The 12,919-nt window shown below is 40.7% G+C and overlaps 1 protein-coding gene across 2 annotated transcripts in view; it reads left to right on the top strand.

The window, feature by feature from the left end:
- The window catches only part of DAAM2 (dishevelled associated activator of morphogenesis 2), a 388,390-nt gene that overhangs the window by 251,084 nt on the left and 124,387 nt on the right, over positions 1–12,919 (top strand). For both annotated transcript variants that reach the window (XM_054978243.1, XM_054978250.1), the window contains exons 8-10: positions 2,396–2,729; positions 12,050–12,160; positions 12,644–12,747. In XM_054978243.1, coding sequence (XP_054834218.1) covers positions 2,396–2,729; positions 12,050–12,160; positions 12,644–12,747 — 549 coding nt within the window. The remainder of the gene's footprint in view (positions 1–2,395; positions 2,730–12,049; positions 12,161–12,643; positions 12,748–12,919) is intronic.

Genomic DNA, 12,919 nt, shown 5'->3' on the forward strand with positions numbered 1-12,919 from the left:
GCTCGTAACTAGTATGTTAAGAAAGCAACCCAAGAGAATGGGATGTTGGGAGCTTTGTGACTTGGTGCTGCCAAATCTCAAGGCTGCAGATATGTGAATTAGATATAGCACAGCCCTATATAGATGCTGCAACTGTACCAGAAACAGTGGTTCTACTGAAACTGTGTTGGTTCCATCTGGCACATGAACTGCTTCATTGTTCTAGTTTCCATTTGGAATTTATCAGTAAGTTATAACCATGTAACCAGTTGTTCATTTTGCCTGTTACGAGGATAAATCCGTCTGCCTCTCCCCCTCCCCACCTGCTGTCATTCAGAGGGGCTTTGCCCATAAATGTTGCCAAGCTCAAATTAGTTCTTAGCCTTATGTAATAAAGCACACTTTACATGGTTGTGGTTTTTGTCCGAACACATTTCACATGTATATTCCTCAGTGGAATCCTAATCTAAATGCATAATCTATACAAATAAATCGTATAGTATTGCTATGCCTAGCCTGTATGAAAATTGCTGATGGGGGAGTGTGAGGAGAACTAAATCCTTTCCTGGACATGTTTGTTTACTATTATCTATTTTTATTTATTTCAAATTTGTATTCCGCCCTTCCTGCAAGTGGGCTCAGGGCGGATACCAACATATTAAAAATACAATTAAAATGCAATAAAAATGCATATTCATTAAAAACAACACATTTAAAACAAGATGGTGGACAGCCTTCACAGGGGGGTTTTATACACCCCCCTATGAAAAGTGCCCCACCCACATTGTGGGCCCAATACATGGCAACAGCAAATTACAACCTGAAAGAAGAATAGTTTTGCCATATAATCCAGGAATAGTTTTACCATGTGGTGAGTTATGTTAACTGGTCCTAATTCTAATTTGTAGTTCATCCATTATATTTTTTCAGAAAAAATACTATGCAGTGATCAAACTAACCCTGTCACTGTATTTTCTCCTTCAGCAGCCCTTCTTTTAATAGAGTCATCATTGAGAGTATCCCAGAAGAGAGGTTACGGACTGTTTTTTCTAAATTTCATGTATGTTTACCCTCAAGAAGAGAAGATAAAATTGGACCTTCTGCAGTGTGATAATTTCCCCATGGATTCAATATTTTAACCAAACAGCTGCTCTCCAGTAATGAAACTAGTGGAATATAATGGTTGTTTATTGGCACACGGGAAGACTACTCAGATAGCTAGGATAAGTGCAAGAAATCAAGTGCTCTTAAAATGTCAAATTGATTGGCTTGGTGAGGAGAAAAAAACTAGGACATGCAGGGTAAAACTTGATGAGATGTTGGGAGATCCATGTATGGATTTTATAAGCAGCTGCAGGTCCCTTGGTCTGGGTTGTGGGCAGTACTGTATGCCAACCTCAAACAACTCAAGAGAACAGCTAATTGCCTCATTGGGGTAAACATAAACGTTATTTATTTATTTTATTTATAGTCTGCCTTTCTCACTGGAACCCAAGGCAGATTACAAGTACGGTAAAAAAATCCTCAGTCGATCAGTAAATGGATTACAAAATATAATAACATCAGGCAATCAAGTAAGCAGATTACAAGATATGATAACATTTGAATCTAACAGGAAAGATTTGTAGTAGGACAAAAATGCAGTTGGGTTGGAATTGTACAACAGGGGGGAAAAAGAACAACCTATTCAAACTTATCTGTTTAGGACAACAAGATGATTTGTGTCAGGACTTTATCCCTAATAAAAGTCATTTCCTAAGCTGAACTATTAACATCATATTGTCGAAGGCTTTCACGGCCGGAGAACGATGGTTGTTGTGGGTTTTCCGGGCTGTATTGCCGTGGTCTTGGCATTGTAGTTCCTGACGTTTCGCCAGCAGCTGTGGCTGGCATCTTCAGAGGTGTAGCACCAAAAGACAGAGGTCTTTCAGTGTCACACTGAGTGATACTGAGAGATCTCTGTCTTTTGGTGCTACACCTCTGAAGATGCCAGCCACAGCTGCTGGCGAAACGTCAGGAACTACAATGCCAAGACCACGGCAATACAGCCCGGAAAACCCACAACAACCACTATTAACATCATAGCTTTGCTCCTTTTACATTTATTTACGAATTTATTGATTTACTTCATTTATGTCCATCATTTCCTCCAAATGGGAACCCAAAGCAACATACCATGTTATATTCTCTTCCCTTTTAGACAGGCTAGGCTGAGAGTGTGTGACTGGACTGAACTTCCATGGCATAGTGCGGATAAAATATTGACAAAGATCTTCAGGCACACACATAACTCCTGAGGATTTTCATGTGTTTGTCCAAGTAACATGAGGAGCAGCTCTTTAAATCTCTGTTCCATTAACCTGATGCCTCCTACACAAGGTGCTTGATCCTATTTTCCTCTCTTCCATCTATTCAGATTCGTGACAAGGTTTATTGAGTTGGATGGCCTGACCTGCTTATTGAACTTTCTCAAGAGTATGGATTATGAGACATCAGAAAGCCGCATACACACATCCGTTATAGGGTGCATCAAGGCTCTGATGAACAATTCCCAGGGACGGGCACATGTACTGGCCCATCCAGAAAGCATCAATATAATCTCTCAGAGTTTACGGACTGAGAACATCAAAACCAAGATTGCTGTGCTGGAGATCCTTGGGGCAGTTTGCTTAGTGCCAGGAGGCCACAAAAAAGTTCTGCAGGCTATGCTTCACTACCAGGTCTATGCAGCAGAAAGGACAAGATTCCAGGTAAAACTAATTTGTTAAACAAACAGTTCCAGGTGCAATATTATATTTATAGCAGTGACCTAACTTATTGTGTAGATACCAATGTTGTTGCTTACTGCATTCATTTCATACTCTGTTATCCCATACTTGAAGACTGGCATTGTGGCTGAATGAATGCTGAGTCTCAAAATGTCAAAATATAATTACTACAGACATGCTTAGTAGAAGTGGTACACTTCTTGGGCATGTACTGCGCTGTCTTTTTCTTATTTCTATATCAGTGTACCCCCAAATTACAGTTTTATAAGGCCATTTCCTACAATGCCTGAATTCTGCCCTGTCAAGGAGCAGTGGAGACAACACCATGCCCCCCTCCTGCTCAGCTCTCCACAGAGTCAAGCCCAGCAGCCACCAGGCCCAGTGGGGTGACTGAGGCACCTTATAAAGAGCTGCACACTAGCCAGCTGGTCAGTGGCAGCTGGCCCTTTAATAGTCAAGCTGACAGCTGGCCCTTTGACAGCCAGCTATCTGACAGTCAACTGTTGGGAAGCTCCACCCTGGGGTGGGGGCAGGGCAGGGAAGTAGTGAGGCAGAAATTGCTCAAGAGGTTCTGTTGGTCCCTCAGAGGTTGGCCACACCCCTGTAAGGCTTCTGGATAGAGAAAGGCCACTGAGCATGCCTCAGGACTGGCAGGGGCCTTCAAAACGCTTAAGAGAGTAGAGGTAGAGGAGAAGAGAGGAATTAGATGGTACCCAACCCCTGCCTCTCTCTGGGCTGAGGCCAGAGGGAGGCACTTCCACCAAACTGAGCCCTAGTGCATGAAGGCTGGGGCCAGGATTCCTACATGCCTGTATGAAAGGATACACTAAGCTTTCTGGGGAGCAAGATAAGGTTCAGTTGTTTTTTATTTCAAATTGATCCATCTCTGGTAAATTAGACACACACGTTTGACATGCCTTTGACAATGAATTAGGCCCTTAGAAACACACAAAAGAGCTGCTTAAGTCACACAACCTCTTGGCAGTAAAAAATTGTTCACCTGAAGCAAAATTTGAAACAACTCTAAATAGAACCAACAATCACTGTATTTTTAGGTTCTAGATGGCTAGATTTTTGTCAAAGTGATTTTCATTAGCTAAAAATCATATGCGGGCTTTGTCAATCCAAGGTCACAGTGTATTGGGCTTCTTTATTCAAGTGAACCATACAGGGAGGAATACAACTTGATTACTGACTTTACTGTTTTTATTTGATGCTACCATAAAGATGTTCTGGAAGTTTTATAAAGTTTTGCAAATTAATTTTGTGATAGAATGGAAAATATAGAAATTAAATAGATTCGTAATAATTAATGCTTGTGGGACACATGCATATAAGGTTCCTAGGTTCTCCCCTCCATTATGGTCATGTATACTTTGAAAGTTAAGAACAGCTCATGTTATACAAACTAGTTTGTGAAGAGTTTAATAGACAAATCCAATCATGTGAAGTCTCAGTAAATTTTGAGTTGGTATCTTTGTTCGGGGGTTATGCAATAATAATTAAACATGTTGTTAAAATAGTATCTTTTGTGAATTGAAGACCTCATATAAGTAACTTGTTTATCTAAAAGGAAGAGTAGATGTTTTCATATTTGCTCTCAAGAAAAAGGAGGAGGTGTTATATATTCTCCTACAAGTTACAGTAATAAAAAACCCACTTTGGTTATAACCTTTTTTTAGGGGATTTGTCTTACATTCATCCTTTTGGGTACATATGGTAAAACGTATGCCATAATGTTTTTTTCTTTAAAAGTATTGTGTATATTCAGTCACAACAACCAAAGAACTCCCACAAACTATATTGTGAATATATAGAAAATCCATATGGTTTCTACTTTAGCTATAGAGAAGCTCATAGGGTTGGTAACTACCTGGAGAAAAAATGTCCTATCCCTTCTATAGAGGCTTAATGGGATGCTATTTACCAGGTAATGTTATTGACCTCCTTGCTATGAAAATCTTCACCTTCCCTTTTCTGCACATTAAGGCTCTGTTGAAGGGCAGGGCACTTTTATCTGGGTCTGCTGGCAACCCTAGAAACACAGAGCACATATATATAAGGTGTGCAGAGAGAGGCTTGTATCAGAAAATGGGCATTTAGAATCACAGTAATGAGGATGTGTGTGTGCTATACAGATGAGAATACCATGCAAGACAATACTAGAAGCTGGGGTCAAACATGATGTGAATAAATACTTTGCTCTGAGATATCTATCCTTTCAGATTACTTTCACACGGCTTGCATGTTCATGTAAACTGAATGGGATAGGATCTTAGAGATTTACCTCCTGCCTGTCAAAAAGCAAGGTTGCTTTGTCAAGCAAAAGTTGTCTATTATCTCTTAGAGAGAGAGAGAGAGCATATGCATGCATGGCTATACTTATATATTACATTTAAGAAAAGGGTAAAATTTCCCCAAACATAGGATATAGTTAAGAGGCTTTACTTCTGGTAAGGTGCTTGCCCTGTCTTAAGAAGCCTTTGGGGGGGGGGGGGGCGTGATGGAAGTCTTCATCAACAGTGGCCTATTGCTTTGTTTTGACTGTACATCCTCATCATTATTACAGTTATCTGTGTACCAAGGCATGTAGGCAGTACTCTAACTTATGTTAAGAAGGTAGAAAGGCCAGGGATGTAACAGCAGAAACTGAAAGTAATGCATTGTTTTAATTATGAGTTATGGTTGGAGGCCAGAAATCAAACAAGAACCTGGGATCCATCTTTAGCAGCATAGAACCTATTGAACAGCAAACACATTATAGGATTTAACATGACCATTTGACAGGACCAGAGGGAGGGGCCAGAGTTATCACGTCCATGGAAGAGGGCACAAACTGTATGCAGAACATAACATTAGAGGACAGACTAGCAGGGTTGGAGATGCTCAAACGGGAGAATGCAAAGTACAAGAGAGAGAGAGAGAAGGCAAGGGAGAGCTTTTGCAGGATGGGTGAAACCTCTGAACTTGCCTAGGCTAACATGGAATTGTTTCCACTTCTGAATAACCTCACCTTAATGCTCTGCTGTTCCTCTCAGTATGCATTCAAAGACTGGCAGGAGGCATGGCATTCTGTACACATGCATACTAGCAACAATTCCTAACAGGCACCTGGAAAAGCAGTAGTTCATGACCCAGCAGGTGGGACGCCATAACCCACCTGAGGGTCCTGACCAATGAGTTGAAGACCATTGAACTAGAATTTATGATCCTTAAGAGACAGTTCTCTCTCTCTCTCTCTCTCTCTCTCTCTCTCTCTCTCTCTCTCTCTCTCTCTCTCTCTCTGTGTGTGTGTGTGTGTGTGTGTGAGAGAGAGAGAGAGAGAGAGAGAGAGAGAGAGAGAGAGAGAGAGACGCCACAAGTATTACTTGTTTACTGGTTAGTCTGAAGTAACCTTTCTGAAGCTTGTCTTTGTTTACTTGGGAGGTGACTCAGGATGACCTTGCATGCTTGTCAAGGATTTTTAATAGTGCATGGTCCTGATAACATTCAATCACATTTTAATCCTTTGTCCCAACTTGACCGGGTTGCTATGCCAAATAAATCCAAATGCTGTTGTGAGCTGACCTTGCTGAAGTGCCTTCTGCATATCTCAAAGTCTTTTTCTCTCTCTTTTAAAGTCTAAGAGTGAAAATAACTGGGAAGATAAGTAATTTCTGAGCTAGTGTATAGAGTAGCACAATTCTTACATTGTCCAGCTGGGCCTTAATAAGTTGCTGCTAATAGTTCGCAGAAGCTTTTATAAGACTTGAGGGAACCAACTTACTATCTCATCCATGAATGTGTGGAATGCACAAATAATTACCCCTGTCAAATGTTTTTGGATAAGGAAAGGGAATTAAAGATTAATGTTTGTCTCTTTGTTTTCTTAAGAACAGAGGGGACGTGCTCCTGTTTGCTGTTTTTCCCCCTAGTTATTTGGGCCAGGTGCCAGAATTGTCTTTTTCATGTAGTTACTTCCAAGAAGAAACTAGAGCTAAAACACCTTAGTTTCTAAGTAATCTGAATGCTTTCAGACCTTATTTCTTTAGTATCAATAGTGATTACCGAAGAAGTGGTGGTGATAAATCTTGTGGGGGATTGTAATCTGACTGTTCAGGTCTGTGTGTCATTCTCTTTATGTGTTGGTAGCTGTTTTCAGGGTTTGGGATCCAAAGTCACCTGACTAGTCTAATTATTGTATCAAACAAGCTCTTCTGTTCCAAAGGGATAATGTTATGAGTTTGAAGCCAGTAATGAAAAGGAGTCTAGCGGCATTGCCCCCCCCCCCTTGGAATGAAGAGGTGGACACAAAAGTTGGGAACTAAGGGGCCGCTTTATTAATCACAACAACATGGCTGTCAACACAGCAAGGGCCTAACTAGTGGTACAGGTCAGACTCTGGGGTCATTCCTGGACCTCCACCCTGACCTGTCTGGGCGAGCCACCCACTGCACCAGGTGCAAGCCATCCATTGAATGGCTGGGACCCATCCTGGCCAGGCAAAGTGGTTTCCCCCCTTAAAGCTCCACCACCTGGCCATGGGGGGGGGGGGGAGGACTGGCTTGTCCAGGGGTTCCACACCAGACAGTCTGTCCTCGCAACTGGGCCATGAAGCAGCCAGCCACTCCTGACACAGACCCCAATTCCCTACCAATGGGGATATATCAAGAGTGCTCACCGGCCTGCTCGTTTCCCCCAACTTCTAACCTTCCATAGAAGAACTTGTTCAACCCACTTTAGCCAATTACTTCCCCATGTCAGTAGTGCAAGGTAGGTGAAAAACTCCTCCCCCAAATGGCCAATTGTGTGAAGAGGAGAAAAAAATCCTACCTGGTCCCAATAAACAGTGACCAGCTAAACCTGCACTGAAGTGGATGGGCTGAGCACGATGCGCAACTAAGATGCCGAGGGACTGATTGGCCTTATAAGGCCTCTGGCTCTGCCCCTCCAGCGTTCCCAGATGGCTGGGAAAGCGCCACTGCCTCCCCCTCCTTTGGGGAGGCAAATCACAGTCCCCAGACAAAGCGGCTCTTGCCGCTGGCTGGGAGTGTCACATTCTGAAAAGGGTATTGGCTGAGAATGTGTTTCAGGTGAAAGCTTCACACTCATCCAGAATTCACACTCATCCTGAATACAGTTATATTTCCCACAAACCATTCAAGGAGGATGCTGGAGTTCCTGTTCAAACTCGTCAAAATCAAGCCATCTTTATGGCATCATAGGTTTGCAACTCCTACATACAGGTTTCTGGAATGGCACTGGAAAACCACTAGGTACAGAACCATTCCTGTATAGAATCCAGAGGCAGGCACTTTTCTCATGAGTGAAGTCATCCCCACAGTTTTTGAGGCTGTGACTGTTGCAGATCAGGTTGTGCAAATACCTGGGACATTCTTTAACTCCCACTTGCAGCTCTGAGAGGAAATGCATCTCTGAGAGGAAATGCCTCCTGTCATCTGAACAATATCATTTAGATTCAGACACTGAAGACTGAAAAAGGGTTTTGGAATCTTGCAGACTTAAGCTGATTCCAGTCAGCAAACATATTTTCCTTCATTCCCCCCTTTCCCCTCAATACTGTCTCTCAGGCTCAAATAGCAGCCTAGGATTTCTACAGTCTGACACTGACAGCAAAAAATGTCAATATTGTTCCTTAATAGTGGGAATTAATTAAAAATAAACTTTCTGCAGAAATAACAGAGAAATAAAGACACAAAGTGGAAGTAAATTCTTTTGGCTTTGTTGTCCTGTATGAACAAAGATGAAATTATGGGTAGGTTTTATGGAAGAGATATGTAGGACCTCTTCTGCCCTACATAATCAGTACGAAGTGACGAGACTACAAGTTGTTTTGAATGCTGTTATGTGAGTGCCAAGGGCATTTGAAGCTGTCAGATTGGAAGACTAACAAACCAGAACCCACAAAGTAAGCAGAGACCCCAGATTTTGAGAAAAAAAATTCCTCCCATTTTGCATACTCTTTCCAGCATCAGTGGTCAAACTGACATTGTGGGGTGAAGAAGTAGCTAGAAATCCTGGGCTTGGATCCACACTAGATATTTCTGTAGGTTGCAAACATTTCCACCAATAAAACATGGTTTTCCCACCTCCCCTCAGTAGGGACAGCATGAATTATTCTGCAGTCCCCCAGGAACAGGATTTCAGGGACATCTTGGGCTGCTGTGGAATGCAGGAGGTGGGAAAAATCATGCTATGTGGGTGGAAATCTTTGCACCTGCAGAAATGTTAGTTTGGAGCCACTCTTCAGTTTAGTGAATTAGCGATCTGAACTTATTTTAAGTGTGAAAATTTTAGCTTTAGTTTTTGAAATGTTATAACCCCTCCAGACCCTTCAAGATGAATGCAGTTGAAAAGTCTCTGTATGTGCCTTTCCCTACTCATGCAATTTCAGAAACACAGACGGATTTTACGTTTACACACTTGGAAATCTTTTACTAAGTCTACAGAAACAGTGTTGGCTTTCCAGCTCTTTCTTGCTGTTAATGCAGCTTGCTGAATCAGTTACTTTTATTTGAATTGCAGTGTTTGAAGTGCTTTCTCCTCTTTTTTTCTTAAACAACCGAGAAGGAATGTCAACTTGAACAAACGGTTGCAGCTAATGAAAAATATTGAATTTGGTTAAAGACCAAATAGCTTGGTTCAGAGGCCGTTTCAGATGGCAGTGAATACAAAGCTCAGTCTTGTTCGTGATTGCTCACTGAGGAGTATAGGAGTAACATTCACAGTTTGTGGAACAGCTTAGAGATGAAATCTGAAGTTGTTTGGAAGTGAAATGTGCTAAAGAGAATGTGCTAGTGAACTTGAACCACTTAATATGGTGTCATAATTTTGTTTTGACATACTTGTTTTTTTCACATTTTTATCATGCCCTATGTCTAAAGAACTTGTGGTGGCATACCATTTACTCCTCACAGTCATTCTGTGGCTGAGCTGGAGGGACCTGCCCAAGCTCACTAAGTGATTGTCTGTGGGTATTTGAACCAGTCTTCCCAAATAAAGTTCTTAGGTGGCTGGGGGGCAGGGGGGGGGAATAAGGGGTCATGACATAGAAGGATTCAGTAACCTTTCATAAACAAAGAGCCAAGCCATATTGAAATTTAGAGCAAGAGGTTGATGAGGAACACCCTTTAGTCCCATAACCTCCCCCCTTCCATTCCCTTCACATACTGGTTATTCTAGCATCCCACTTACCTGTCCAGTATACCTTAACTTAAAGGTTTAATTGTCTTCTTTAAAGAGACGTATTTGGTCCCATAGTGTGCCACATTTTATTTTGGAGCTGTAGGTTGTAGGCCTTTGTCATAGAGGCTTCTGTGTAAGGTGTGGAAAAAGTGAAGGAGAGTAGAACCATACATATCTAAGCTCCTTGAAGATAAGAGGGATGGATAAATTCTACATTTCACCCTGTGAAACTGACTGACAGTAGGTTCAAGAAGGCAAATAAAAGTTTTTTTTCATAAAATTCATAATTATTTTAAGGAATTCACTGTTGAAGGAATGGTATGAAGGCTACTATATTAGATCATTTCCATGAGTTTGTCTTAAGCTCCTTTTAAAGCTATCAACAGCTGTTAGCTATGATAGACAAATGGAAGTGTACTTTTTTTGCAGACAGCCTCCCTTTTGTGCCGGAAACATACAATGGGAGAGGGATGTTGCCTTTATGTTCTTGCAACCTTGGAAGTATCTGGATTGCCACTGTTAGATACTGGACTAAATGGACCTTTGATCTAATCCAGCAGACTTTTTCTTGTTCTTAGTATAGTACAGAAGCAAAGGAGATGGAAAGGAAAGCACAGTGAAGGGTCAGAGTTACAGCATTGGAAAGACTGTCTAAAACAGGCAGCAATTTCAGGAACATGACTATATGTTCAGCAGAAGGATCAATGTCCCATTGGAATACCACAGTTATTAAATCAGAAGTTTCCAGTAGCAAGGATAAGAAACATACTAAGCAGGGGAAAAAAATTCTTACTCATTATCTATCTTGCTTCTGAGGTGTTTAGAGATTGTAGCTGACTTTCCACTGTCAGTAATGTGATTTAGTACTCCTGCTTCTGCAGAGTCAATTTAACTTTGAAGAAGCATGCTGTACATCAGCTGTAAACTTTTCAGTTATTCAAAATAGTGAGAAGGAAAAGTAGCACAATTTACTGTTTGCATTTTATGAATTATCATTTTAAGGATTTGTGAACTGTCCTAATCTGATTGGACTCCTTTGCAAGAGGATGAATATGGGGTGATACTATTTAAGTTTCCTGCTGGCTTCTCTAAATAGACAACGCAGCTGATAGCCTTTATAGAAACCAGTATATCAATTGTAAAGTTGCCCAACTAACTATTTTATTGTGTAGCATGAATTTTGGTGAACTTAAAGCCCATTTTGTCAGATTCATGAATGTTACCTTTAAACACATGTGTGTTGAAGAGCGTGGATCCTTTTGTAGAATCCATAAAGCTGTGATGCTCTGTTACATTTCTATGTAGAGGCCAAATGTGTACAAGATAAGAACAAATGTAGCCTGTTCACAAAAGCAGTGATTGGTGAAACTGACATACCATAGCTTATTTCCTGTGAACTATGTTTTGATTTCTTCCTTCCAAACCATGTTTCTAACCATATTCTATTATTATTGTACTATTATTAATATTAATACTATTTCAAAGGAAGAATAATTTGCATTTCATGGCTTGTATGAATTGGCAAACCATGTTTTGTTTCGCATGCAGAAGTGTTTAATTTTCAGAGCCCATGGATCTTCTGGGCTCACCCAAAGGATTTTCATTACATCTAAGCTGTGTTATTGTTAGAAAGAAAGGCCTATTTTAATTTTTATGCTTTTTAAAAAGTAAACCATTAAAAAGTGTAATGGCCACAAAAGATAAACAAATATTCAGTAAAACTCATTAAGTAAAATTTGCTGGCACAAATAAAAGTTGATCCATAATGGGTAATCCAGCTACAATTTCAGTTGTTTAACTTGCCAATTAGAAGGTTTACATTATGCAGCCCTAATTACTGAAATGATGGCTTGTAGGATGATCTAGATGTGAGTGCAGTAGCGCTTATTATACAGCGTGTCTGGAGACTGGGCCTATTGCAATTGCATTATGGGCAAACATTCTTTTCCCTTTCCCTGTCTTAAAGGGATAGAGTAATGCATAAGCCTTTTCCACAACTTTTATCATTTTTGTCGTCATTGTAAACACTTGATGGTAACAATTTTTCACATGGGCTATAATGAAGAGGCAATATTACCATGGTAGGTTGTGTGACTCTTACTCCGGTTTCTTTACAGTCATTACTCAATGAACTAGACAGAAGCATGGGGCGATATCGAGATGAAGTGAATCTCAAAACTGCCATCATGTCTTTTATTAATGCTGTTTTGAATGCTGGTACTGGTGAGGTGAGTTTCTCTACTAGAATCTTTCATGGAGTTAATGGCTTGGCGTTTTTGCTCTTTCTGTTTATGCTTGAAATTACTAACAAATCATTAGTTAATGACTTGTGAAGTGGTTGAAACATTTGGCCCCCATGATACATACTGCATTCTTTCCTTCACCCCACCCCTATATTGGTTTAATCCCCAAAACATCACTAAAATAGACCAGCTAGATTAATGTTAAGGGTATCAAGAACTGCCTTCATACTGCATCAGACCAAGGATTCATCTCACAGAGTATAATTTGTTTAGATTAGCAATAACTCTTCACGGTCTTAAATAATGATTCCCTCACCTCATTCTTATAGCTATGGATGCTGACAACTTAACCTCAGTCCTGAAATGCAAAGTATGAGCTTTTCCCCCTCTCAGCTTCTTCCAAAGCTATTTTGAAATGCTACAAAGGATCCAGAACTTAATGGGTAGGTTTATTTTTCTTTCCCTTAGGACAATTTGGAATTCCGATTGCACCTAAGATATGAATTCCTAATGTTGGGTATCCAGCCTGTGATCGACAAGCTAAGAGGACATGAGAATGCAACATTAGACAGGTGAGACATTTATTGGGGTTCTACACACGATTTGTATTGATATTACATTTCAGACTGCATAACACACCCTGTTCCAACTCTGATCATGTACCAACCTGCAATAAGTTGAATTGGGTGTGTGTGTGTCAACATGTGCTGTGCACTGGAGGGCTTCAGTGCTTAAGAGAATGCA

The sequence above is a fragment of the Eublepharis macularius genome, chromosome 1, assembly GCF_028583425.1.
Source record: "Eublepharis macularius isolate TG4126 chromosome 1, MPM_Emac_v1.0, whole genome shotgun sequence".
In the NCBI taxonomy this organism is placed as follows: Eukaryota; Metazoa; Chordata; class Lepidosauria; order Squamata; family Eublepharidae; genus Eublepharis; species Eublepharis macularius.